Source organism: Morus notabilis, unplaced genomic scaffold (assembly GCF_000414095.1).
Source record: "Morus notabilis unplaced genomic scaffold, ASM41409v2 Scaffold32, whole genome shotgun sequence".
Taxonomy (NCBI): Eukaryota; Viridiplantae; Streptophyta; class Magnoliopsida; order Rosales; family Moraceae; genus Morus; species Morus notabilis.
This window is the reverse complement of record NW_010367715.1, coordinates 22,805-46,166: the sequence shown is the minus strand read 5'-3', so window position 1 is coordinate 46,166 and position 23,362 is coordinate 22,805. Positions and strand designations below refer to the sequence as shown.

Genomic DNA, 23,362 nt, shown 5'->3' with positions numbered 1-23,362 from the left:
TATGACCATCGGTAGACTCAATTAGAATTTCTATGCTTAACGAAAATTATTAGAAATTCATATTGTGTCTGCGTCCATGTTCCACATAATCTCATTATGCGAAATACACTCATTCAATATCTCGCCATATTAACAGTGTGAATAACACTGTTCCATTCTAAATGGGAATGACATGTATTAATAATGTTTTAATTTAAAGATTCCGAACTTTAATTAAATTCATTATCAACAATTACTTTTGATTATTATCCTTAAACATTATCCTCTCGTATACAATACTTATATACCATGTTTAAGGTTACATAAATAATCAAGGAATTTTATTTGATATTCATAAAATATTCTTAAATATATGCACATAAAATGATGAATAAACTCTTTTATTAAATAAATAATAAATATCCTTTTACATCTCATGCTTCTAGGACACTATTTCCAACAGTAGCATCCTCTAGTGGACTATGAGACCATTGCACCAAGACCTGCCTCTCATCCTTTCCACGGTTATGGAACATGCGGCTTGCCATTATGGCTATCGGTGCTATCAGTGGCCTATTGGTCCGGCTGAATTCAGGAAGTGGATAGTTTGTATCGGCTTGTCCTCCCCTGTACGCCTTGAGCAAGGAGACGTGGAAAGTTGGGTGAATTCTGCTTTCTGGTGGCAGCTGAAGTGTATACGCCACCGGTCCTGCATGAGTAATAATAGCAAAAGGCCCGAAATATCGACGGCAAATTTTTGAATTCAACCTCTTAGCTACCGTGGACTGGCGGTATGGCTGCAACTTCACTAGCACCAAATCTCCAATCCGAAGGTGCACCTCCCTGCGATGCTTGTTAGCTATTTGCTGCATTCTGTTTTGAGCTCGCTCCAAATTCTGTCGTAGCTGTTGCATAATAAGATCTCGGTTGCTTAAGCTCTCATCCACGGCTTGGATTAGTGAAGTGCCCCTTACGTAAGCTGGAATCGACGGAGGTGGTCGCCCATACAAGGCCTGAAAGGGTGTCATTCCAATAGCAGATTGGTGGCTAGTATTATAATGGTATTCCGCCCACACCAGGTATTCACCCCATTTTTTTGGATGTTCTGCAACGAAGGCTCTTAAATATTGCTCTAGGTAACGGTTCAACACTTCCATTTGTCCGTCGGTTTATGGGTGGTAGGCCGAACTCATCTTCAACCTTGTGCCCATGAACTAAAAAAGCTTCTGCCAGAACTGACTAGTGAAAATGGGGTCCCGATCCGAGACTATAGTCCGAGGCAACCCATGCAGCTTGATTACCATGTGACAAAAAAGTTCCGCTACCTTAGTGGCTGAATACGATGTAGGTAGTGCCCCGAAATGAGCATACTTAGTTAAACTATCAATAACCACCAAAATAGTTGTATTGCCTCTTGAGTTTGGCAACCCGACAATGAAATCTAGAGCTAGATCCTCCCATACTCTTTCAGGAATTTCCAGTGGCTGAAGTAGTCCTTGAGGTGATGTAGTAGAGTACTTGATAGTCTGGCAAGTCATACACTGAGCAACAAAATCTTTGACATCCTTCCGCATTCCCTGCCAATAAAAATTTGCACATAGGCGTTGATAAGTCCTCTCATTCCCAGCATGTATTCCTGTAGGGGTCTCGTGAAATTCCTTAAGCATAAGTCCCTTCAGTTTGGAGTCTTTGCTAAGGTAGAACCTATTTTTATGAAAAATAATACCATCCCTCCTAGTATATTCTGTGGCTGTGGGGTCTTTGTTCTCCAATTGTTGGTGCAAACCCTTCAAATCCTCACATTCTAAATTTTCAAGTTGCAAGGCTTGCAAGAAATCATACCTGACAGATGAAAAAGCAGCCCAAAACTGGGTATTGTGGGTCTCATGCCGCCGAGACAAGGCGTCTGCCGCTGAATTCTCCGAACCTGCCTTGTACTTAATTGAAAATTGGTAGCCCATCAATTTCCGCAAGTAGTATTGCTGCTCTGGTGTTTGAATCACCTGGGTCAAGAGCTCTTTTAGGCTCTTGTGATCTGTTCTGATGAGGAAATACCGCTCGAGAAGATACTGCCGTCACTTTGCAACAGCCTCTACCTAATTGCTTCAAATTCCTTGGTCGTGGCCAGCTAACCATGGCCTCCACCTTTGATGGATCGACGCAAACTCCTTCCGGTGAGACCAAGTACCCCAAGTATTCAATGGTTCTTTGGAAGAACTGGCATTTGCTCCCTTTAGCGAAAAGATTATTATGCAGTAGACACTGCAGCACTTCATGGAGATGTGTCACATGCTCAGCCAAACTCCTACTATAAACCAATATATCATTGAAGAAGACGATGACAAACTTTCGAAGGAATGGCTTAAAAATCTGATTCATGGCGGCTTGAAACGTCGATGGGGCGTTTGACAACACAAATGGCATTACAACAAACTCATAATGTCCCTCGAAGTTCGGAATGCTGTTTTATGTACATCCCTCCTATCCATCCGAATTTGGTGATACCCAGCCCGTAGAACTAACTTGGAAAACACAACGGCGCCGCCTAGCTCATCAAGTAATTCATCTATTATGGGAATGGGAAAACGATCCTTGACAGTGATCGCGTTGAAAGCTCTGTAATCGACACAAAACCTCCATGACCCATCCTTCTTGACTAATAACACCAGCGAGGAGTATGGACTGCTGCTATGTCGAATGAAACCACAATCTAACATTTCTTTAACCAATTTTTCCATGATGTCCTTTTGGAAATAAGGATATCTATAGGGCCTAACGTTCACTGGGGCAGTTCTGGGCTGCAGGAAAATTCGGTGGTCAACAGTCCTGGTAGGGGGTAACTGTGAAGGTTCTTTGAAAACCTCCTGAAACCTTCTGATAATGCCTTTTCCTATGGATGGTAATGAGGCTTCCATCTAGGCAATTTCCGCCACACTTGCCCCCTCTACTGGCTGTTTTCCTTGTGGCACTGCCAACACTCGGTAGAAACTGCTCACAGCTCCCCCGCTGATAAAAAAATTCAGCTGTGAAAAAGTTACCTGCCTTGTTGTTACCTCAGTACTTCCAGACAACTTCACGCTCTTCCCATTCCATTGAAATTCCATGGTTAATGCATTATGATCATGAATGCAGTGCCCTAGAGTCCTTAACCATTGCATACCCAACACTATATCCAGCCCCCAAATTGGAAGGATATATAGATCCACCGTGAATCTATTTCCCTGTAATTCCAATTCCACGCCCACGCATTTCCGGTCACAACCAGAGATTGCCCATTCCCCATGTAAACCTTGAAACGTTTAGCTAATTCCCAAGTAAGCCCCAATTTATCCACCAATGCTTCTTGAATGAAATTGTTGTTACTACCCATATCAATCAACACTTCCAATGTTTCTGTCTCTAATTTCGCAGAAATTCAAAAAATATGGGGATTCACAGAATTTGAAAAAGTGTTTAGGCTTACTTCAATTTCTTCTTCACGCTCGGACTCTTCTGATCCTGTGCCGGGGTATTCATCAGAATTTCCATCTCCTTCCTCTCCGCACATGAGTAATACCCTGTTCTTACACCGATGGTTAAGGTGGTATTTCTCCTCGCAACTAAAACAGAGTCCCTTCGCTCGCTTCTCGTGAATCTCAGTGGGCGTGAGGCGCTTAATGGGCAGCTTGGTATTCCCTGTTTGGAAAGTATCACCTCTTTTTGGTTGAAGGAAGCTCGTCGGCCTGTTTGGAAAGTATGCCCTGTTACGCCAGTTTTGACCCCAGTCACCATTCCCCCAGACATTCCGCGGCTGTTACCGTCCACCACATGGTATCCCTCGCGCCTTGTCCTGCCTATCAAGTCCTCATTCTGATCTTCGAACAGCTGGGCTTTGGCCATAGCCTCAGCTAAACTCCCTGGGTGAGTTATCAACAGTTCCCTCCTAATTTCCAACTTCAACCCCCAAATAAAGAAGTTAAGAAACAGTGCGTCGGATACCCCATTGATGCGGGTCATCAGATTCTCAAACTCGGCGCGGTACTGAGATATTGTTCCCGTATGAACTAGCTTCGCAATTCTTCCCAAAGGATCGTCATAAATTGACGCTCCAAATCGTTTTCGCAGCTCACAGAGGAAAACATCCTACCCAGTGAGAGCTCCACCTCTTTCCATCCATTGATACCAAGTTGCTGGTTCCCCATCAAGATGGAAAGCTACCACCTCGAGACGGGTCACTGGATCGATCTGATGCATGGTGAAAAATTTGTCAATTTTGTAAATCCAATTCTCCACCTCCTTCCCATCGAATTGGGGCACATCCACCCGCAAGGTTCTCAAGATCGCATTTAGATCAGGAGTCCGTCCCTCAGAAACTCCACGCCCTCCGATCGTTTGGTTGGTCTCTGCCATTTCGCCTGTTTGGCCAGCAAAAACTGCCGAACAAATCCCAGAATCCTTTGCCGTCTGAGTGACCTGAGCAAGACGCAGCTCTGTGCTCACCATGTGTTGTTCTAAGACTGAAGTGAATTTCTGCAACTGTCCTTCAGTATGCTCCTTGAAACTTGCCTCATAGCCCTCATGATCTTTGCAAGTTCTTCGTTTCTCATGGCGTCTTTCAATGAAAGCACCAGTGATAAGAAAAACGGTAAAATCGCACTCTTCAAGTCAGTGCCCAACTCCTTACAAGGAAGATTCCTCTTGATGATAATCGATAATCCCCACATTACAAATCTCTTCCCCATTTATACCTCTCCCAATCCACGTAACAAATTATTTGCTGAAATAAGAAATACTATGGAAATAAGGAATAACGAAAAACGGTTACGGCCTCCGCAAAACACTCAAGGCTCACGCCATAACGAAATCCTTGAATCTGCCTGGCATTTTGCGTGCTCTGCCCTCGCGCGTGTTCTGTACCTCCCCATCTGGATTCATCTCCTTCGATTGTTCACCTTTATTAATTTTAGTAGCCAAACGACATCCCTCCTCTGTCGTTTCAGCCATCTGAAATGGCTCTTCTTGGGCCTGGGAATCATCCCACTTGCTCAGCTGGTCCTGGACCACCACTTCATCCAAGGCAGTGCCGGCCCAGCTATCATAAACTCCAACATCATCTCAACATCTTCAATGGGAAGTCTCTTTCGTAGACGTAAAACAGGAAAAAAAAAAAAAAAAAACATAGAAATCCATACTAAGAGCGTTTTAAATGTAAAATTTCACGTGTAAAATATTAACCCATTAGGCATGATTTAATGATGGTTAAGCTAATAAACGTCGTTAAATCCTTTTAAAATTTTTCTGCAAAAAATAAAAACTCAGTAGCGCATTTTTTTTTTTTTTTTACATTAGACGATAGTTACATTAGACGATGGTTTTCTAGTAAACCGTCGTCTATTTGACGTCTTAAATCTTCAAATTGTAGTGTAAAAAAAGAGATAATGCGATCATGTGTTGTTTTTTTTAGGGCCTGTTGGAAGTGTATTTAAATTATAATTTGGGTTTGAATGTTTTGATTTAAATTCTTTGTGAAAAGACTATTAATAGGAATTTTTTTATTCAAATTCTTTGTAGAAGGAAAAATACTGTACCAAACAAACCTTTAGAATTCTTATATAAAATAAATGAAAAAAAACATACTTATGGCCAGTTTAGTTCGCTGATTCGAGTTTAGATGTGATCTTATGTGAGAGTTTTTTATTGTAGTAAAAAAGTTAGACGTAACTGTTTCTGAGAGCTTTTTACTATAATAAAACTTAAATTCTAAATTGAAATCGGTGAAATGAACTGGACCTTAATCTTTTTTTTTTGTTTGATTTTAACAAAAAATTTAATAAAATGGGTTAAATGAGATTAATTTAAAAACAAAAAAGTGGAGGTTTTTGAAGTTAGAAGGGGAATTGGAAATAACCTCAAAGTTTATGTGTATCGGTGAGATTAACTATAAAAAATGTTTTTTACACATTTGTCTCTGAACTTATATTGTTTTAGCAACTCATCTCTTGAATTTTTAATTTTAACAATTTACCTCTTAAATTTGAAATATTATTACAATATGCTCCATTTTGTGATGATGATTGCATTAAATTAGTGTAGAAAAAATATGTTCAATAAAAAATTTTAACATTTTAATTTAAATGTAACACAAATTTTTTAACTTTTTAACTTTTTAACTTTAAATCTCTTAAATTTAATAAAAAATTTAAATAAATGTAGTAAAATAATAATTTTATAAGTTTGTCAAAATTAAAAATTTAAAGGACGATATGCAAAAACCCTTAAAAAAAAAAAAAAAGCGGTGTCTTTTTCCGTTCCATCTTCTTCTTCCCGCATTTTCCTTCGATATTTCCCTCTTTGCAGAAAGAGAGGGAGGGAGGGAGACCATTTCCTTCCATATTACTTTTCAGAAGAAGAAGATTGAGAGATCCTAAAATCTCCCCCCAAAAATGGGAGAGACGAAGAGAAAACGTGGCCGTAAACCCAAAACCCCAACCCTCGAAAACCTAGATTTCCCACCACCCACCACCTCCAACACAGCCGCCGCCGCCGCCGCCACCACGGCGACGGCGACGTTCGACATCGAAGACGTATTCTCCGTCAGCAACGTCGAAATCGTTGACCCCAGTCCCCAGTTCCGCCGCCGCGGCCGCCCAAAGAAGCTCCCTAAAACCTCCGACAAGCCCGACAACAGACGAATCCCTAGGCCGCTCGAGAACGGCGACTTCACGGCGCCGGCCATGGAAATCGCCGTCTCCACCGCCTCCGAGCCCGGCCTCGCGGCGAGGGTGGTTCCCGCCATGGACGCCGTGGTGAAGGTGTTCTGCGTCCACACGGAGCCGAATTTCTCTTTGCCATGGCAGAGGAAGAGGCAGTACAGTTCGAGTAGCAGCGGGTTCGTGATTGGTGGGAGGAGAGTGCTGACGAACGCGCACTCTGTGGAGCATTACACGCAGGTCAAGCTCAAGAAGAGAGGCTCCGACACCAAGTACTTGGCCACCGTGCTCGCCATTGGAACCGAGTGTGATATCGGTATTGAAAAGCCTCTCTCTCTCTCTCTCTCTCTCTTCTGTGTTTGGTGTTTGAGATTGTTGCTTGCTTAAAGGTGGGTTTTTTCTCACCTTCTAATTGTGGAATGTGAAAGTGATTGTTTGGCAGAAAGTTTTTGGGGGTTTCCCATTTCATTTGTGCATTGTTTGTGGATTGAGAATGATAAGAATACACGCTTGACAGAATCTTGGAGTTTATTCTCATTCCTTAGATAATAAAGTAAAACATTATGGGTTTGTCTTCTGTCCAGGGATCCACTACAAGAAGTGAGTATATAACATGATATTTATTCTATGTAACCATGATTTCGACAAGGAGTAATACTAGTTTGGGATAAATAAATTTCCTGTTTCACACTTTTCCAAAAATATATTATTATTATACTGAATAAATGCCATGTTACACCTTTCACATTACACGTTACAATATAGGCGGAGGACCGTAGCCTTTGACTCGTTAAGTTTCCGAAAAAAGTAAAAGGGGCAAAGATTATTTAGTAATAATTTAATAGACGTTTAGTTCATGGATTTAGAACCATTCTTGATTTATTTGTGTTTTTTTTTTTTGAGAAAACACTGTAGTGAGTCACGAACCATGATTTAAACCATGACACAAATTCTCATACCAAACACTTACTAGTAAATGTTGGTGCTGATACTGACATGAACATGCATTCTTTCCTATTAGGGGCTGTAATGAAGTAAATGTTAGTATTTAGTTATGGCATTTACTTTTGACTTTCATATGAGGGACTATAATGTGAAGTAAGTGTTAGTGTGACTATTGGAATTGCCTGAAGTTGCGTTCGTTTCTATGAGGGGATAGTTGTGTTGAATTCTTTGTTTATGTGATGCAGCGATGCTTACAGTTGATGATGATGAGTTTTGGCAAGGCGTATCCCCTGTGGAATTTGGGGACTTGCCTGCACTTCAAGATGCCGTGACTGTTGTAGGTTACCCAATTGGAGGTGACACCATTTCTGTGACGAGTGGTGTCGTATCACGAATAGAGATCCTGTCATATGTTTATGGGTCAACTGAACTTCTGGGTTTGCAGGTTGTGAGATAATGATCTGGCACTCTTCCTTTTGTTGGGTCTATGCCACCATTCAAATTTGTCATAATTCTTCTTTCATGGTTGTTTCTGCAGATAGATGCTGCTATAAATTCAGGGAATTCGGGTGGACCTGCTTTTAACGATAAGGGTAACTGTGTGGGTATTGCATTTCAGTCCCTTAAACATGAAGATGTGGAGAATATTGGTTATGTCATACCAACACCAGTTATCATGCACTTCATTCAAGACTATGAAAAGAACGGCGCATATACAGGTGACTTTTAGATGTTGTTAGTTGTTATTGGAATTTGGAAAGTTATGGCCAGTATAGTACATTGCTACATTATGTAGTTATAGACTTGTATAATGTATACTGTACGAGACATTATCCAACCATAGCAGACATGGTTTTTCTTTTTCTTATTTGTTCTTTTTCTTTCTTAACTTGTTTTATGTCTTTTGTTCAGGATTTCCGATTCTTGGGATTGAGTGGCAGAAAATGGAAAATCCTGATTTGCGCAAGTCTATGGGTATGAAACCTGAACAAAAGGGTGTTCGCATTAGAAGAGTTGATCCCACAGCTCCAGAATCACAAGTTTTGAAGCCATCTGATATAATTCTCAGCTTTGATGGTGTTGATATTGCTAATGATGGAACAGGTATATCTCCATTTGATGAATATCTGTTTCTGTTTGTTGTTCATGCATAAAAGCACAGTAATTGTTTCCTGTTATGTTTTTTTTGTTTTGTTCTTTTTAGTTATTGTAACTAACAGATAACACGTGAAATTTCTGAGTCATTTTGATTGTGGGAAATATGATGCTTCCAATAGAAAAAGCGAGAGTCAAAGCAACTTTTGCAATATGTCATGTTTACTTTGGCTTCCTTTTTTTTTTCCCCTTAAATTTACTTAAAGATTTTTTTTCCCTATGTTTTCTGGGCTCCGCAACTCTTTTGGGCGTCTTTTGTTCTATTATCGGTCTGCTTCTTGCTCTGTGTTACTTAAAGTCTCTTTCTTGTTTATTTTCCAGTACCTTTCCGACATGGAGAACGCATAGGTTTTAGTTACCTCATCTCCCAAAAATATACTGGAGATAGTGCTGCAGTCAGGGTCTTGCGCAATTCTGAGATTCTCAATTTTAATATCAAACTTGGGACGCACAAAAGGCTAATACCTGCACACAACAGGGGCAGACCCCCATCATATTATATCATTGCTGGATTCGTTTTTACAGCAGTTTCTGTTCCCTATTTCCGATCAGAGGTTTGTAATTCACTGTTTACTGTACGGACAACTAGTTTTGTTTATTTGATCTGCTTTCTATTGCTTGATGATGGAAAATAATCCAGTGGATGGTCAGTACTACAGCATCAATATTCTATTTGATTTGATTTATTTTTCTTGCCCAGTTTCACTTCTCTTTATGCCTAAGTACATTAAATTTAAAACCTTTATAATTTAAATGTGTTTTCATTATTCAAGGATCAACGTCTATACCATTTTTTCAGAACCATTTACAGCTCTAATTCCACTATCCTTTCTGCCGTTGCAAATATTGGGGTATTAGTATCCGTCATGGTAGAAGTATTCTCGTCATTCAGTGTCCCATGCATTGTAACTGGTTTAACTTTAATTGCTCTCAGAGGCGTCAGTATAAATGCTAGGAGTAATTTTACTTCTGAGCATTGGGCATGAGGTCACATTCTAACTTCCTACATGTGCTTACAGTATGGAAAGGATTACGAATACGAAGCTCCAGTGAAGCTATTGGACAAACTGTTGCATCATCTTCCACAGTCACCAGATGAGCAGCTTGTTGTAGTTTCTCAGGTTTTCCTCTCTCTTCTCGTCCGTTGCTTGCAATGTGGTAGAATTGAACAGTTCTTCTGCCGATGGCTGCTGCTGCTCCTTTTTTATTATTATTACTACCTTTTTTTTTGTTTTTTTGGTTCTTGACATGTCTTGGAAAATCTGTTGTAGGTTCTTGTGGCTAATATCAACATTGGGTATGAAGAGATTGTTAACACCCAGGTTAGATTGAGATTGATGAATACTATTTGCTATTGCTCAGTTGCTTCAAAAAGTGAGGTTTCAAATGCCTTCTAATTCTTATGCATGTTATAGGTTCTGGCTTTCAATGGTAAGCCTGTGAAGAATCTTAAGAACTTGGCCAGCATGGTAGAAAGCTGCAAAGATGAGTTTTTGAGATTTGATTTGGAATACCAACAGGTTTTCCACCCATCCCCTTCATAATTTGTGTGCTTGTTTACTTGTTTGGTGCAAAATTTTCCCCGCCATTATATTCACTAATAATCCCCGTGCAGATTGTGGTCCTCCGAACAAAGACGGCAAAAGCTGCTACTCTAGATATTCTGGCGACACATTGCATACCATCAGCCACGTCTGATGACTTAAAGACATGAAACCCAGTCCTCCATGCCACCGATCATTTTCCTTTTGGCGTGTTGTAAGCTTTTGGAGTGGAATATATCAATATGTACTCGGCATACCAATAGGTGCTCTGCGGGAAATTGGTGATTGTCCAAAGCAGGTAGGCCTAGGTACCTTCTTAGATTTTGATATTTTTACGGTCCTTTAAAGTGGTGGAAATATGGAGAATAGTAAAATTGGGAGGTGGTCCTCAAATTTTGGTACTTCCATGATGAGTTCCGTAGAGATTTATAGCACATTGATAATTTTGGCCGCAGTGAATGGAAATTTTATTGAAGAAATTCTATATCCAGACAATTTTTGCCTTTAGATGCGTCATCACATCTTTCATGCATTACGCTTTATCCAGAAACATATATAGCAAATCCAAAGGAAATTATTTCACATTTGAATCGTATGTAAAAAATGATATTTTCATTTGTAGCCTTAAAACAATGTCTTCTATTCATTGGTTGCAGTCGGGACGACTTTACTGACATCTAGAAGCCATGTTTCTTTGAAAAGAAAATGTTGGATCGCATACCGAATCTAGATTTTAGTATAATAGCTAAGAAGGGCTCTCTAGATTTCATTAAGGTATTAAACACATCATTCTTCAGCTGAATAAGAATATGGAAGTCAATTTTTGGCCTGTTTAGTTCGTTGATTCGAGTTTTTAGTTCGAGTTTATATGTGATTTTATGTGAGTTTTTTACTGTAGTAAAAAAGTTAGACGTGACTGTTTCTAAGAGTTTTTTACTGTAACAAAACTTGAATTCTAAACTCGAATCGGTGAAATGAACGGGCCTGCTTTCCAGAAGAGAGGTCTACAGAGATGGCGAGGATGACTGCAACTCATCGACAACTCCATTGTTCTCAACCTTTCCCTCTTCCGATTGCGCCTATACCACTCCATAAAAGCCTATCACGATCACGAATGCTCCGATAACACTGCCAGGAAACGATGGAAAAATGCTAGTAAATTTTATGATTATTACAAGTCACTTTGCTCAAGCACTACGCAAGCATTTTCTTTAGTTTTGTCATTGTTTCACAAGTAGAAAGTATAAAAACACATTCTAAAATAAGATTTTTTTTTTTTTTTACCTTCCTATATAAAGTGTGTTGCCTAGAAAGATGATGCTCATGAAATGCAGCACTAGCAATCCCCACGGGCTTAAACATGACGGCGAAGACGGGTCCTTTCTTGTCTATGCACCATGTAACTATAGAATATGCCATCACACTTCCAATAACAGCCCGTGAAAGTAGTTTTGCAGATCATAACATAAAGCATTCTCATAACTGAAAACCAATTTAGCCAAATCATGTTTTTCCAACTTCTGTTGTACTTACTGCATAGTGGACAGAAATGAGCTCAATATCAGGTGTGAGTATCCATGCACTTGGATCTCTTTCTACAGAAGTAAGAATTGCACATTGAAGGGTCCCAACGAAGTAAAAGAAGAATAGTACGGTCCTTTGTGATGGGCATCCCTTAAGCACCGCTGCATTGAAATGTAGTGAACATAAAAAAATCAGTGCCATGCTCAAATTTTATAATGAAAATGAAGAAAACATGAAAAACTAGTTTTTCTTTCCTCGTTTTTAAGATGGAATTTCAGATCATACGTGAGCAGTGTTCCATATTGCAAGGCTTAAATTAGCACATGCAAGGAAAAGGCCTCCTATGATCCAATTACTAGCCGCTGTCAAATTCATGAGGGAAGATAGTTTTGGTGATAAAGAAGTGTTTGGAGTAGATTGAGATTGAGGGACAACAATTGCAGGGCCTTTGTAAATGGTGACTATCAATGCTCCTGAGATTGACACTATAGTGCCACTGATTTTGATCTGACCCTTTGAGTTTCTCAGGTCTAACTTTTCCATTCTACAACAATCAAGAAAGACAATCTTGTCAAATTCTTAAAATTATAATCTTACTCATTTAACTGTAATGTAATACTCCACTTACACTTAATGTCCTTTTTAGTAACTTGTATTGTATTATATAAGGTGTGCTGTATTGTCATAATACAATACAGTATTTTAATACGATCAAACAAATATGTATTGGATAAGTAAATGTCATTGTTCAAGGTTCTAGAGTTTTTTTTTCCCTAATTATAGAAAGGACAAAACTAAAGGTCCATTTGTTTTATATACTTAAACTAAAATAATTGATTCTGTTAAAGTATTTTCTTCTCATTCCAAACGAGCCTAAATTCTAAAGTTTGGATTTTTCCAACCATATGTATTGAAATCCCAGTTTTTTATTTAGCTATTTTCTTTTGGTATTATTAGTGGCAACATATGGTCAAGAATGGGCACATGAATCAGAAAATGTGATGTCTTCCTAAGCATTTCAATGGTTGTAGAAACTTGTCCTGTGATCCATATCTTTTTTGTTTTTTGTTTTTTTTGTTTTTGAATGGACATATAGAGCCATCTTCTATTCTAATACTTAGGGTGTGTTTAGTTGCCGCGGCGGAATGGTAATGGAATAGAATTGAAATGTGTTGGAATCATAAACTGATTCTTTAGTTTGATTGGAGTTATGAAATCAATATCTGAATGAAAATTATGTTGTTTGGTTGACAACGGCATGAAATGGAAATAAACTGTATTTTGACAAAAATACCCTTAATTAATAATCCTAAATCATTTAATATTTTAATTAATTAAAATAGTAAAAAAATAATTTAATTATTGAAAAAAACTTTTAATTTGAAGGATAAAATTTAAAAATTATATTTCAATTGTAAAAAAAATAATATTTGATATTTTCATGTAATAATAAATTATTACAAGTTCAAATATGATCATTTTTGACATCTCCCATGATATATTCCCTGAAAAATATAATTTTAGTCATTATCAATAATAAAAGTGATAATATATCATTCAACTATATATATAATCTCAAAATATAATCATATGTCACGTGAAATAAATTTTTAATTAATACAATTTAACAAAATGAAACATAATCATAATTAATTATAATATTAAAAAAAAAAAGCATATTATCAAAAACATATAGAGCCATCTTCCATTCTAACACTTCAATAATTGGAGGTGCAGCCAATAAAAAAAAAGAGCTTAATAATTGGATCTAAGACTTTCCCCAGACTCTCTCTCTGGAGTCAGGTTGCTCATAGCAGATGCAAGTGTTGGAGAACTGTAATAAATAAACAGTTCTGCGTCAACACTTCAATAATTGGAGGTGCAGCCAATAAAAAAAAAGAGCTTAATAATTGGATCTAAGACTTTCCCCAGACTTTCCTCTCTCTCTCTCTCTCTCTCTCTCTCTCTCTAACCTGAAAAAACAGCAAGCACGAAAGTGATGACTGGAGTCAGGTTGCTCAGAGCAGATGCAAGTGTTGGAGAACTGTAATAAATAAACAGTTCTGCGTCACAGTTATCCCACACCAAGTGGGGAAAAAAGAAAAAAAAAAATCCCATCAAGCTAAAATATTTATTTTGCCAAAATAATAATAATAATAATGATAAAAAGAATAAGATGAAGGTGCGAAGCAATCCCACTTTGAAGGACATACGAAGCAAGACTGAGGAGGAAGAATTTACAAAGGAGAGAGAAACCGGGTGGTGGTCTCTTTTCCCTGTTAATTAAGAAGAAAGTTTAGGAAAATTCTAAGAGTTTTTTAGTAGGGTCTTTTTGACTATTAGATTTAATAAATATCATATCAAAAATAATTTTTGATAATAATATGACAGCTGAATAGAAAATTATTAATAATTTATTTTTTTCCGTATAAGAGAAACTCTTAAAAAATATATATTTATTTATTTGGTGATCAACTCAAGAAAGACGTTTGGAAAATGAGAAAACGATGGAAAATGAGAGTGGCAAGTGCATCGGAATAGACGACAAATAGAAATGGATTCAATCCTTTGGACACGGCTGCTTTGGTGAGTGTGGTCAAGCCTGGTAAAAGAGTCTCCACCATAACCATGGCCAAAAATGGCACCAAAACATTCAACCATGGAGTCACCCCCATCAAGTCCTACAGCATTGGAGGAGATGTTGAAGAGTTGTTAGGTAATTGCCTCAAATTAATTTTGTAAAAGTAACTATTTTTATGTTTTTTGGGTAAATTATTATTTTTTATTTTTGAACAAAGGTTATATAGAGTCTATAAATAAGTGATTTATATAAAGGTTTGTGTGCAGAGAAAAAGTGGAGAAAGAATAAGTGCCTCCATTTGAGAGAAAGAGCAAGTGCCTCCATTTGAGAGAAAGAGCAAGTGCCTCCATTTGAAAGAAAGAGAGAAGTTTGAGAAGAAAGATAGAAAAAAAGTGTAAGGGATTTTGGGTAGAAAGAGGAAAGAATAAGTGCCTCCATTTGAGAGAAAGAGCAAGTGCCTCCATTTGAGAGAAAGAGAGAAGTTTGAGAAGAAAGATAGAAAAAAAGTGTAAGGGATTTTGGGTAGAAAGAAATTGAAAAAATTGTTGAGTGTGTAATAATAAAATTGTTAGTGATTAATTTTTTTTTTTTGTGGACGTAGAAAATTTTTCTTAACCACCAAAATCTCTACCTTCTCTACTTTTAATAGTTATTTCAGTTTCAGTTTATTTTTTCGCTGCGTGAGTATAATGGTGTGTTTTTTCCCAACTGTAGTATTAGAGCTGTGGTGAATATCTGAAAAAAAAAAAATCAAGATGATGCCTAGTTTGAGCAGTTTGAGCGTTTTGACGGGAAGAGTAATTTCAGCATACAGTAGAGTACGGTGAAAAATGTTCTAATTCAGTAAGGATTATTGAAAGCACTGTAAAGAAAGAAGCCAGAAAATATGAAAGATGAAGATTGGAAAGAATTAGAAGCGAGAGCGGTAAACACAATTCGTTTAAGATTGACTCATGAATTGAAATATAGTATTATGAATAAAACATTTCCTTCTGAGTTATGAAAAAAATTAGAAAAATTATATGTCGAAATCCTTAATAAATAGACTATATTTGAAAAAGCAATTGTATGAGTTGAAGATAGATGAGGATATTAGAGACCATATAAATAATTTTAATAAGTGCATAACTCAATTATTAAGTGTAGAGGTCAAAATTAATGAGGAAAATAAAGCTGTAATTTTGTTGGCCTCCTTACTCAAATCGTATGAAACTTTGGTGACTACATTTTTAGTTGGAAAGACTACATTAACTGTGGATGAGGTGTCGACTACTCTGTTAGAACCTGTAAATATAAAAAAAAATCTAGTAATACGTCTCATACTGAACAAGTTTTAGCGGCGAAATCAAATTCAACTAGGGGTAGGAGCAAGTCACGAGTGGGATATTATGATAAAAGAGATGACTGTTCTCAATCCTGACCAATGAAGGATATTGAGTGCTACTATTGTCATAAGAAGGGACATATTAAGAGAAAATGTGCAGAATTGATGAAGCATCTTGAAGAAAAAAAGAAAGCAAGAATCCCAAGACACTTCAAATTATGCAAATGTTGTTGGCAACAAGTATGAGAGTGAAGACAATGTTTATTCTGTTATTGCTAATGAAAATATTTCCGACTCTTAGATTTTGGACTCTGGATGCTCATTTCATATGTATGCACATAAAGAGTGGTTTGATTCCTATAAGGCCTATGATGCTGGTACTTTGTTGATGGCTAATAATTTTAGTGCTAAAGTTATTGGAATAGGTATTGTGAAGGTGAAGATGTTTGATGGAGTTGTGAGGACATTAACAAATGTTAGACATGTTCCTCAACTAATGAGAAGTTTGATTTCTTTGGGGGCTTTAGACACTTTGAGTTGTGAGTACTATGCGAATGATGGTTTTATGCAAGTCAAGAGATGTGATTTAGTAGACATGAATGGTGAAAAAGTTAAAAACTTGTATAAGCTGATTGAGACTACAGTTGTAGGTGGAGCTATGAATGTGAAACCATGTCAAGAAGAATCTTCTTTTGTTGCAAAAGAAGTTGTAGAAGTAAAAGAGTGCAACAAGATGCTGATGACAGTTGAAGGTAATAAAGTTAAGATGGCAAAGACTTATAACAGTGAAGATACTTTGAATAAGAAGAAGTTAGTTCGTCGTGTCAAGTTTGATGAGAGTTTAAACTTGACACATGTTTATTCTTATTGAAGTAGCATCGTCGTCATCCGTGAGGGGTGCAATGATGAGTGCCGAGATTCGATACCCAAATGAGTGAGTTGAGAGAATTTGAGTCAATGTGAAGATTGTTAGGTAATTGCTTTAAATTGGTTTTAAGAAAGTAACTATTTTTGTGTTTTTTGGGTAACTATACTATTTTATGTTTTTGGGCAAGTGTTATGAGTTATCTATAAATAAGTGCTTTGTGTATGAGTTTGTGTGGAGAGAAAAAGTTGAGAAAGAGCAAGTGCCTCCATTTGAGAGAAAGAGAGAAGTTTGAGAAGAGAGATAGGCAAAAGGTGTAAGAGGTTTTGGGTAGAAAGAGATTGAGAAAATTATTGAGTGTGTAATTATAAAATTGTTAGTGATTATTTTTCTCTCTTTTGTGGACGTAGAAAATTTTTCCGAATCACCAAAATCTAATCATACCACTTATGGTTTAATCATACCACTTATGTAAAAATCTAATTTAATATAATCTAATCTAAATCTAAACATATATGGAAGAGACAATTCATTGCTATTCATTTTTCATTGGACTGCCACATAACATCTTCTTCTTGTTTTTTCCCCTCTTTTTTTCCCATTTTTTCCTATTTTTTCCCTTCCTTTTTAACCCTTTTTTCCCCTTTCTTTTTGCTTTTTCTGCCTTTTGATTTTCTTTTTTATATTTTAAATGTTCTCTTTTTTTAAAATTATTTTATCAACGTTTCTTTATAGTCTATTTTTTATGATATGTTTTATTAAAAAAAATATTTCTTTTATAATTTTACTCTTATGAAAATAATTTCTTTCATATGTATTTTTATATAATATTTTTTATTTTTTATTTTTTTCAAATGTGTTCCTACTTAATTATTTGTTGTGTAATTTCTCTTATATCAATAGTTATTTTTATGCATTTGTTTTTTTTTTTTTTTTTCTATGATTAGCTCAGGAACACATTTTTCTCCTCAAATATTTCCTTTTAAAACAACTTTTTTTAATCCTTTAATCTATTATTACCTAATCTTCTTAACGGAATGGTGCCACACCGAAGCTCGACCAGCTAAATGGATCCCACTTGATTGAAATTATTCCAAATGCAATGTGAGTCATGCTATTCCTACTACAAAATAAGTTATAAGAATGTGAGTTGTTACAAGAGATTTTACTGATTTTGCGATGACAGCGTTGGCCAAAAAAACTTAGATGGCGCCTTTTTTCTCGGGAGGCTGAAGCTAAAGCCCTTGATTTTAATTTGGTTCGGACAAGAAATGTGGTACTAAATCTCCGATCAGGGCATTCGGATGCATTAATAACTGTACAGGCTCTATAAGACTGATAATTTTAATTGGAAAGAATAAGGCATTTTATTCAAATATGTCTAGCTTATTGTCTTTGTTTCAAGTATTAAGGTTTGCCAGAGGACCATTTGGCTTTTTATGATGAACTTATATGATTGGAGAACTCTCCACCTTTAAAAACTACTATTGTACAATATGATTTATTTTAGTAACAACAGTTCATTTCGGTTCCCAAAATGCAGCAACCTTAATTCCTAAGTGCATATTAAAAATTATACCATATAATATAATACAATACTATACGATACAATATGATATAATACAACATGGTATATCTAACTTGTCCTAAATATCTTGAGTAGTTTAGTAGTACCAGTATTGAAAAAAATGATCTTTACTTTACAGCCCTCATACTGTGTAGTTTCTATTCATTGGTTGTAGCCGGGATGGCTCTACGAACTTCTACCAATTATGTTCTTTGTTTTATCAACTTAAGGATAGAATCGAAAAGAAAATCTCGGATCATATATAATATCTAGATTTTGGTGCAAATGGCTAAGAAGGGCTCTCCATATTATTCTTCAGCTGATTTGGAACAGAGAAGTCAAATACGTTGGTTCAAACGTGGCTCTGGCTTTCCAAAAGAGGGGTCCGGGGTGACGGCAATGGCGACCGTGACTCATCAACAACTCCATGGTTTTCAACCTTTCCGTCTTCCGATTGTGCCCATATTACCCCATAGAAACCTACGACGATCAGACATGCTCCGATAACACTGCCAAGAAGCAGTGAAAAGGGGAATACGCTTGTAAGTTCATGAATTTGATCGCTCCTTTTACTCGAACACTTCACAAGCAGTTGATTTAGTTTTGCCATTGTGTCACAAGTAGAAGATATGAAAACACATTCTAAAGAAAGATTTACCTTCCAGTGTAAAGCGTGTCGCCTAGAAAGATGGTGCTCATGAAGGCGGCAATGGCGATCTCCAAGGGCTTAAACATGACCACAAAGACGGGCCCTTTTTTATGCATGCACCATGTTAGCAAAGAATAAGTTACTGCATTTCCAAAAACAGCCTGCCAAAGTAGTTTTCGCATGTCGTAAGCATTCTTATAGCTGAAAAGCAATTTAGCAAAATGTTTTTCCAACTTCTATTACTAGTGAACATTCTCCCTTTTCTTAGTCCCACGGTGGTTGTAGGCATCTTAACAAACCACGTTTCATTGCTCTTCTATTCTTCCTTTGATTTTTCTTATTCAATTATTAGTAATGCTTACTGAATAGATGACGGAGATGAGCTCAATATCGGGTGTGATTATCCATGCACTTGGATCTCTTTCAAGAGCAAAACCAACAATTGCACATTGAAGGGTCCCAAAGAAGTAATAGAAGAAGAGTATGGTCTTCTGTGATGGGAATCCTTTAAGTACCACCGCCTTCAAATATATCGAAAATAGAGTTAGTTTCGTGCTTAAACTTCATAGTGAAACTAACACTTTTTTGCCCCCCTTTTCTAAGAATGAATTTGGAATTTACCTGAGCAATGTTCCATATCGCAAGGCATAAATAAGCAGTTGCAAGGAGAAGGCCTCCGATGATCCAATTACTAGCCGCCGTCGGATTCATGGAGGAAGATAGTTTTGGTGCCGAAATAGTATTATGAGTGGATTGAGATTGAGGGACGACAATTGCAGGGCCGTTGTAAATGGTGACTGTCAATGCTCCTGAGATTGACAATATTGTGCCAACGATTTTGATCTGGCCTTTTGAGCTTCTCAGGTCTAACTTTTCCATTCTACACCAATCAAGACAGAAAATCGTGTAAATTCCTAAAATTATATTTCTACTCGTTCAAATACAACGGAAGACACTACCTAGTCACTAGTTGGAAAAGTACCCATTATCTAAATCCCCGTTTATTTCACTGATTTGAATTTTGTTGATTTGAACATTTTTATTTGAACGGAAAAATTCAATTTGTTTGGCTTAAATTGTAGTTTGAATAGGCGTTTGGATGTGCAGTTAAAATTTTAAAGAATAAAATTCGAATTTGTGTTTAGTAGGCGCGAAAAATAAACAAAGTGTACACCTTTTTACTGTTCAAAAATGGTTTGAACAGTTGAATTTAGAGGGGGCTTTAAACTAAGTTGGACAATTGAACTGAGTTCAAAAAAAGAATATAATTGGGACCGCATGCTTACCAAACATGAATTTAAACTGCGCTTACTGTTCAAATTGAGTTGAACTGAACTAAACTAATTAAAAAAATATGGGTTAAATTGTAAAGTATAGATTTTTCCAAACATTTTGACAAATGTAGATCCAAATAGAGATGTCAAAAGGGCCATGCCGGGCCGGCACGACCCTTCTAACCCCAGGCCCGTGGCGGGCCTGGGCCGTGCCAGGGCCGGGCCTGAGGAGAAACCCTCAGGCCCAACACTGGCCCTCGGCCCTAGTCCATAAGGGCTAGGGCCAGGCTTGGGCCCTGGCCCTTCACGGGCCGGCCCTGGTCCTTTTAATTTTTTTTTTCAATATTTAATTAAAAAAATATATCATATGTCCCGAAAAGATGTGATTTTATTGAATTGAGATAATTCGAATAAATACACATAAATGACTGCCTCGTTAAAAACCTTGCCAAGTAAAACCCGTGGAGAGATCAGGATAAAACCTTAGTGAAGGAAAAAAGAGTGCAGTATTCTATGATAAGTACATTACAAAACCATGTTTCCAGAAGATTCTGTTATGTCTAAACTCAATTTTAACCTAATTTTCTTAATGCACTTGAGTTTCACTTATGATTAATAATTTTTTTTAAGATTTTTTTTTATAATTTCAAATTTGATGACAAAAAAAAATAATATATAATATGCCCCAAAAAATGTGATTTTATTAAAATAATATGAATAATTAAACAAAAATGACTAGTCAACCGGATGACATAGGTCGGCTAGTTGGCCATAAAATGCCTCAAACCTCATTAAAATTTCATGTCGCGGGCCTGGGCCTTCGTGGGCCGTGCCTGGCCCTTCGGGTGCTTGGGCCTTGGCGGGCCTGGGTCGTGCTTGGGCCTTGGCCGTGCCTGGGCCGAGGGCCTCAAACATGAAGCCCAACCCAGGCCCTTCTGGCGTGCCGGACCGGCCCGGTTAGGGCCGGGCCGTACCGAATTGACCACTGTAGCGGATTGGGCCGGGTAGACAGTCTAGCCCAATTGACATCTCTAGATCCAAACATTTTGAGGAAGAAGATAGGACATTATAACCTGATGAAAACAGCAAGAACGAATGCGATGGCCGGAACCAAGCTGCACATAGCAGATGCAAGCGTTGGAGAACTGTAGTTTACACCAACAATTACGCAATTCTGCATCATAGCTATCCTACACCAGCATATAAAATAAAATTTTTTAAAAAAAAGAAGCCCATCCAGCAAACAAATTAATTTTGCCCAAAAATATTAATAGCAAAAAAAAAAAAAAAACAAAACAAAACAAAAAAAGAAGAGTAAGAAGAAGCAATCCCACTGAATTTACATACCCAACAGAACTGAGGAGGAAGAATTTACAAAGGAGAGAGAAACTGAGTGGTGGTCTCTTTGTCCTGAAAATTATAGGAAGAAAGTTCATAATTAGCAGACAAATAAACAAAAAACATGGGATTTGTTTGTTTGATAATCAAATCAAGAAAGAGTGGAAGACCTTTGGAAAATGAGAAAAGGAAGGAAAATGGGAGTGGCAAGTGCATTGGAGTAGACAACAAAGACATATGGACTCATTCCTTTGGACATGGCTGCTTTGCTGAGTGTGGTCAACCCAACTGAAAGAATCTCCACCACTACCATTGCCAAAAATGGCACCAAGGCCTTCAACCAGGAACTCAACCCCATCATTATCTAAATTCGGGTCCTTGAGAATTGGAGCACCTCTTCTGTTAATACGGTGCCAGTACCAGTTGTTTGCTCATTGGCTTTATGAAGGCCAATTGTGGCCATAAGCTTCCTGCTTCCATTATTTGGCAGCTTTACTTAAACAAGAAAAAAAAAAAAAAAAAAACATTTTTTTACCGCAGAGATTGCTAAAAAAAGAAAAAAAGAAAAAAAAAAAGAAGAATCACATGCTCAATTATTATTTTTTTGTTCTTTTGAGATCAATATCACATGCTTAATTAAAAAAGTCTTTATCTCCATCAGGTGGAAGGTAAGAATACAACAATATCTTCAAAACAAAATAAAAGAATAATTAAATGAACCACCTACTCCACATGTCTACTCCACATGTTTTCATTAGGGAGTTTTTTAAACGAGAAGAGAAAAAATAAATTATCAATAATATCATACTTTTAATTGTTAAAATTGTATTAAAAATTATTTAAAGGACGTTTATTTTTTATATTCGTTCATGATTTTAAATCATGATTTATAATTTTTTATAATATTTTTTCTCATAAAAAATACACGTAAAATGAGAATAATTTTAAATTATAATTCTCAATATATAAATCAAACGTCATCTTATTCTGTATACTTATTTAATTTGACGTTATTTTAACTAAATTCAACCGTTTAAAATAAACCGTACCAATAAAAAGATTTACAAAAAAAACCTTAAAACTAATTCTCTGACAATTTAGGTTAGTCTTCTTAATTATTAGTGGGGCTGGCTAGGACCCAATCAAGTTGTCTGTACTTATCAAGTTGCTTTTAGTCGGTGTTCAGTTTTCTGTACTATCTTTTTTTTTTTTTCTATTGTAATATCAGCAATTATAAACAAGAAATCAACTTTAAAAAAATCTGAGATTGCATATACGTAGGCCTTATTTATTTCGTGAATTTAAGTTTTTAATTTAAGTTGATATGTGATATTTTTTTAAAATTTTTTATTATAATAAAAAAAGTTAGATGTGACATTTTCTAAAAAATTTTAACTGTAAAAATCTAAAATTAAAAATTTAAATCAGTGAAATGAACAAGATAATAAAATTAGTCAAACAGTTGTAAGCTACTGAATTTCTAATTCTAAAAATGTAGCAGACAGATTCACTAATAGTTTGAGAAATAACTTCCCTAACATCCTCAATTATGAAAGCTTAAAAGCTCTCGAACTCGGTCTTCCAACTGCAGCTTTTCTAACATCCTCATAATTTAATGAAGATTGATCTGTAGCTTTTCTCTAGTATACTTGGTACAAGATATTCTAATTATTCATTTACCTCACCTAGTTTTTATGACACTATTTATAGTCTCTGATTTGTTTTGTTTGTTTTTTTTTTTTTTGCTTCATTAATATATATTGACAGTAAAAATTAGTCAACTCAGAATGTTACTTCTCTAGGAATACTCACGTATCCAGTCTTATAAATTAATCAAGAATAATTATAGAAAAATAAAGAACACATAAATTTATAGTAGTTCGGCAGAAAAACTTTGTCTACGTCTATTTGTGGATACACTAATATTT

The 23,362-nt window shown here is 36.6% G+C and overlaps 2 protein-coding genes and 1 pseudogene across 3 annotated transcripts; 1 reads left to right on the top strand and 2 right to left on the bottom strand.

Annotated features, from left to right (window-relative positions):
• Positions 1 to 6,232: 6,232 nt before the first annotated feature.
• On the top strand, positions 6,233 to 10,872 carry LOC21388419 (protease Do-like 9). Its single transcript, XM_010113232.2, has 9 exons — positions 6,233 to 6,984; positions 7,859 to 8,058; positions 8,152 to 8,332; positions 8,526 to 8,717; positions 9,090 to 9,322; positions 9,788 to 9,889; positions 10,040 to 10,090; positions 10,184 to 10,288; positions 10,384 to 10,872. The coding sequence occupies exons 1-9, from the start codon at positions 6,402 to 6,404 to the stop codon at positions 10,480 to 10,482; spliced, it is 1,746 nt and encodes a 581-aa protein (XP_010111534.1). The 5' UTR covers positions 6,233 to 6,401; the 3' UTR covers positions 10,483 to 10,872.
• A 444-nt stretch (positions 10,873 to 11,316) lies between these two features.
• Positions 11,317 to 14,466, bottom strand: LOC21388418 (annotated as a pseudogene).
• Positions 14,467 to 18,005: 3,539 nt separating this feature from the next.
• Positions 18,006 to 21,874, bottom strand: LOC21388417 (WAT1-related protein At5g40240). 2 transcript variants are annotated; one of them, XM_010113230.2, is made up of 7 exons: positions 21,605 to 21,874; positions 21,444 to 21,506; positions 21,170 to 21,286; positions 19,444 to 19,702; positions 19,185 to 19,343; positions 18,832 to 18,983; positions 18,006 to 18,682 (listed from the first exon to the last, which is right to left on the bottom strand). In XM_010113230.2, the coding sequence occupies exons 1-7, from the start codon at positions 21,793 to 21,795 to the stop codon at positions 18,526 to 18,528; spliced, it is 1,098 nt and encodes a 365-aa protein (XP_010111532.2). In that variant the 5' UTR covers positions 21,796 to 21,874; the 3' UTR covers positions 18,006 to 18,525. The 2 variants fall into 2 exon arrangements, with proteins under 2 accessions (XP_010111532.2, XP_024031275.1); XM_024175507.1 differs by having other exon boundaries at positions 21,170 to 21,281; positions 21,605 to 21,732.
• Between the last annotated feature and the right edge of the window lie 1,488 nt (positions 21,875 to 23,362).

Coding starts and splice junctions, on each gene's coding strand:
- LOC21388419 (XM_010113232.2), top strand. CDS start 6,402: ATGGGAGAGACGAAGAGAAAACGTGGCCGTAAACCCAAAACCCCAACC. Junction 8,718..9,089: donor TATTGCTAATGATGGAACAG/GTATATCTCCAT, acceptor TTTATTTTCCAG/TACCTTTCCGACATGGAGAA. Junction 9,323..9,787: donor TTCCCTATTTCCGATCAGAG/GTTTGTAATTCA, acceptor ATGTGCTTACAG/TATGGAAAGGATTACGAATA.
- LOC21388417 (XM_010113230.2), bottom strand. CDS start 21,795: ATGATGGGGTTGAGTTCCTGGTTGAAGGCCTTGGTGCCATTTTTGGCA. Junction 21,287..21,443: donor TTCCTCCTCAGTTCTGTTGG/GTATGTAAATTC, acceptor ATGCTGGTGTAG/GATAGCTATGATGCAGAATT. Junction 18,683..18,831: donor GACACGCTTTACACTGGAAG/GTAAATCTTTCT, acceptor GCTTCTTGGCAG/TGTTATCGGAGCATGTCTGA.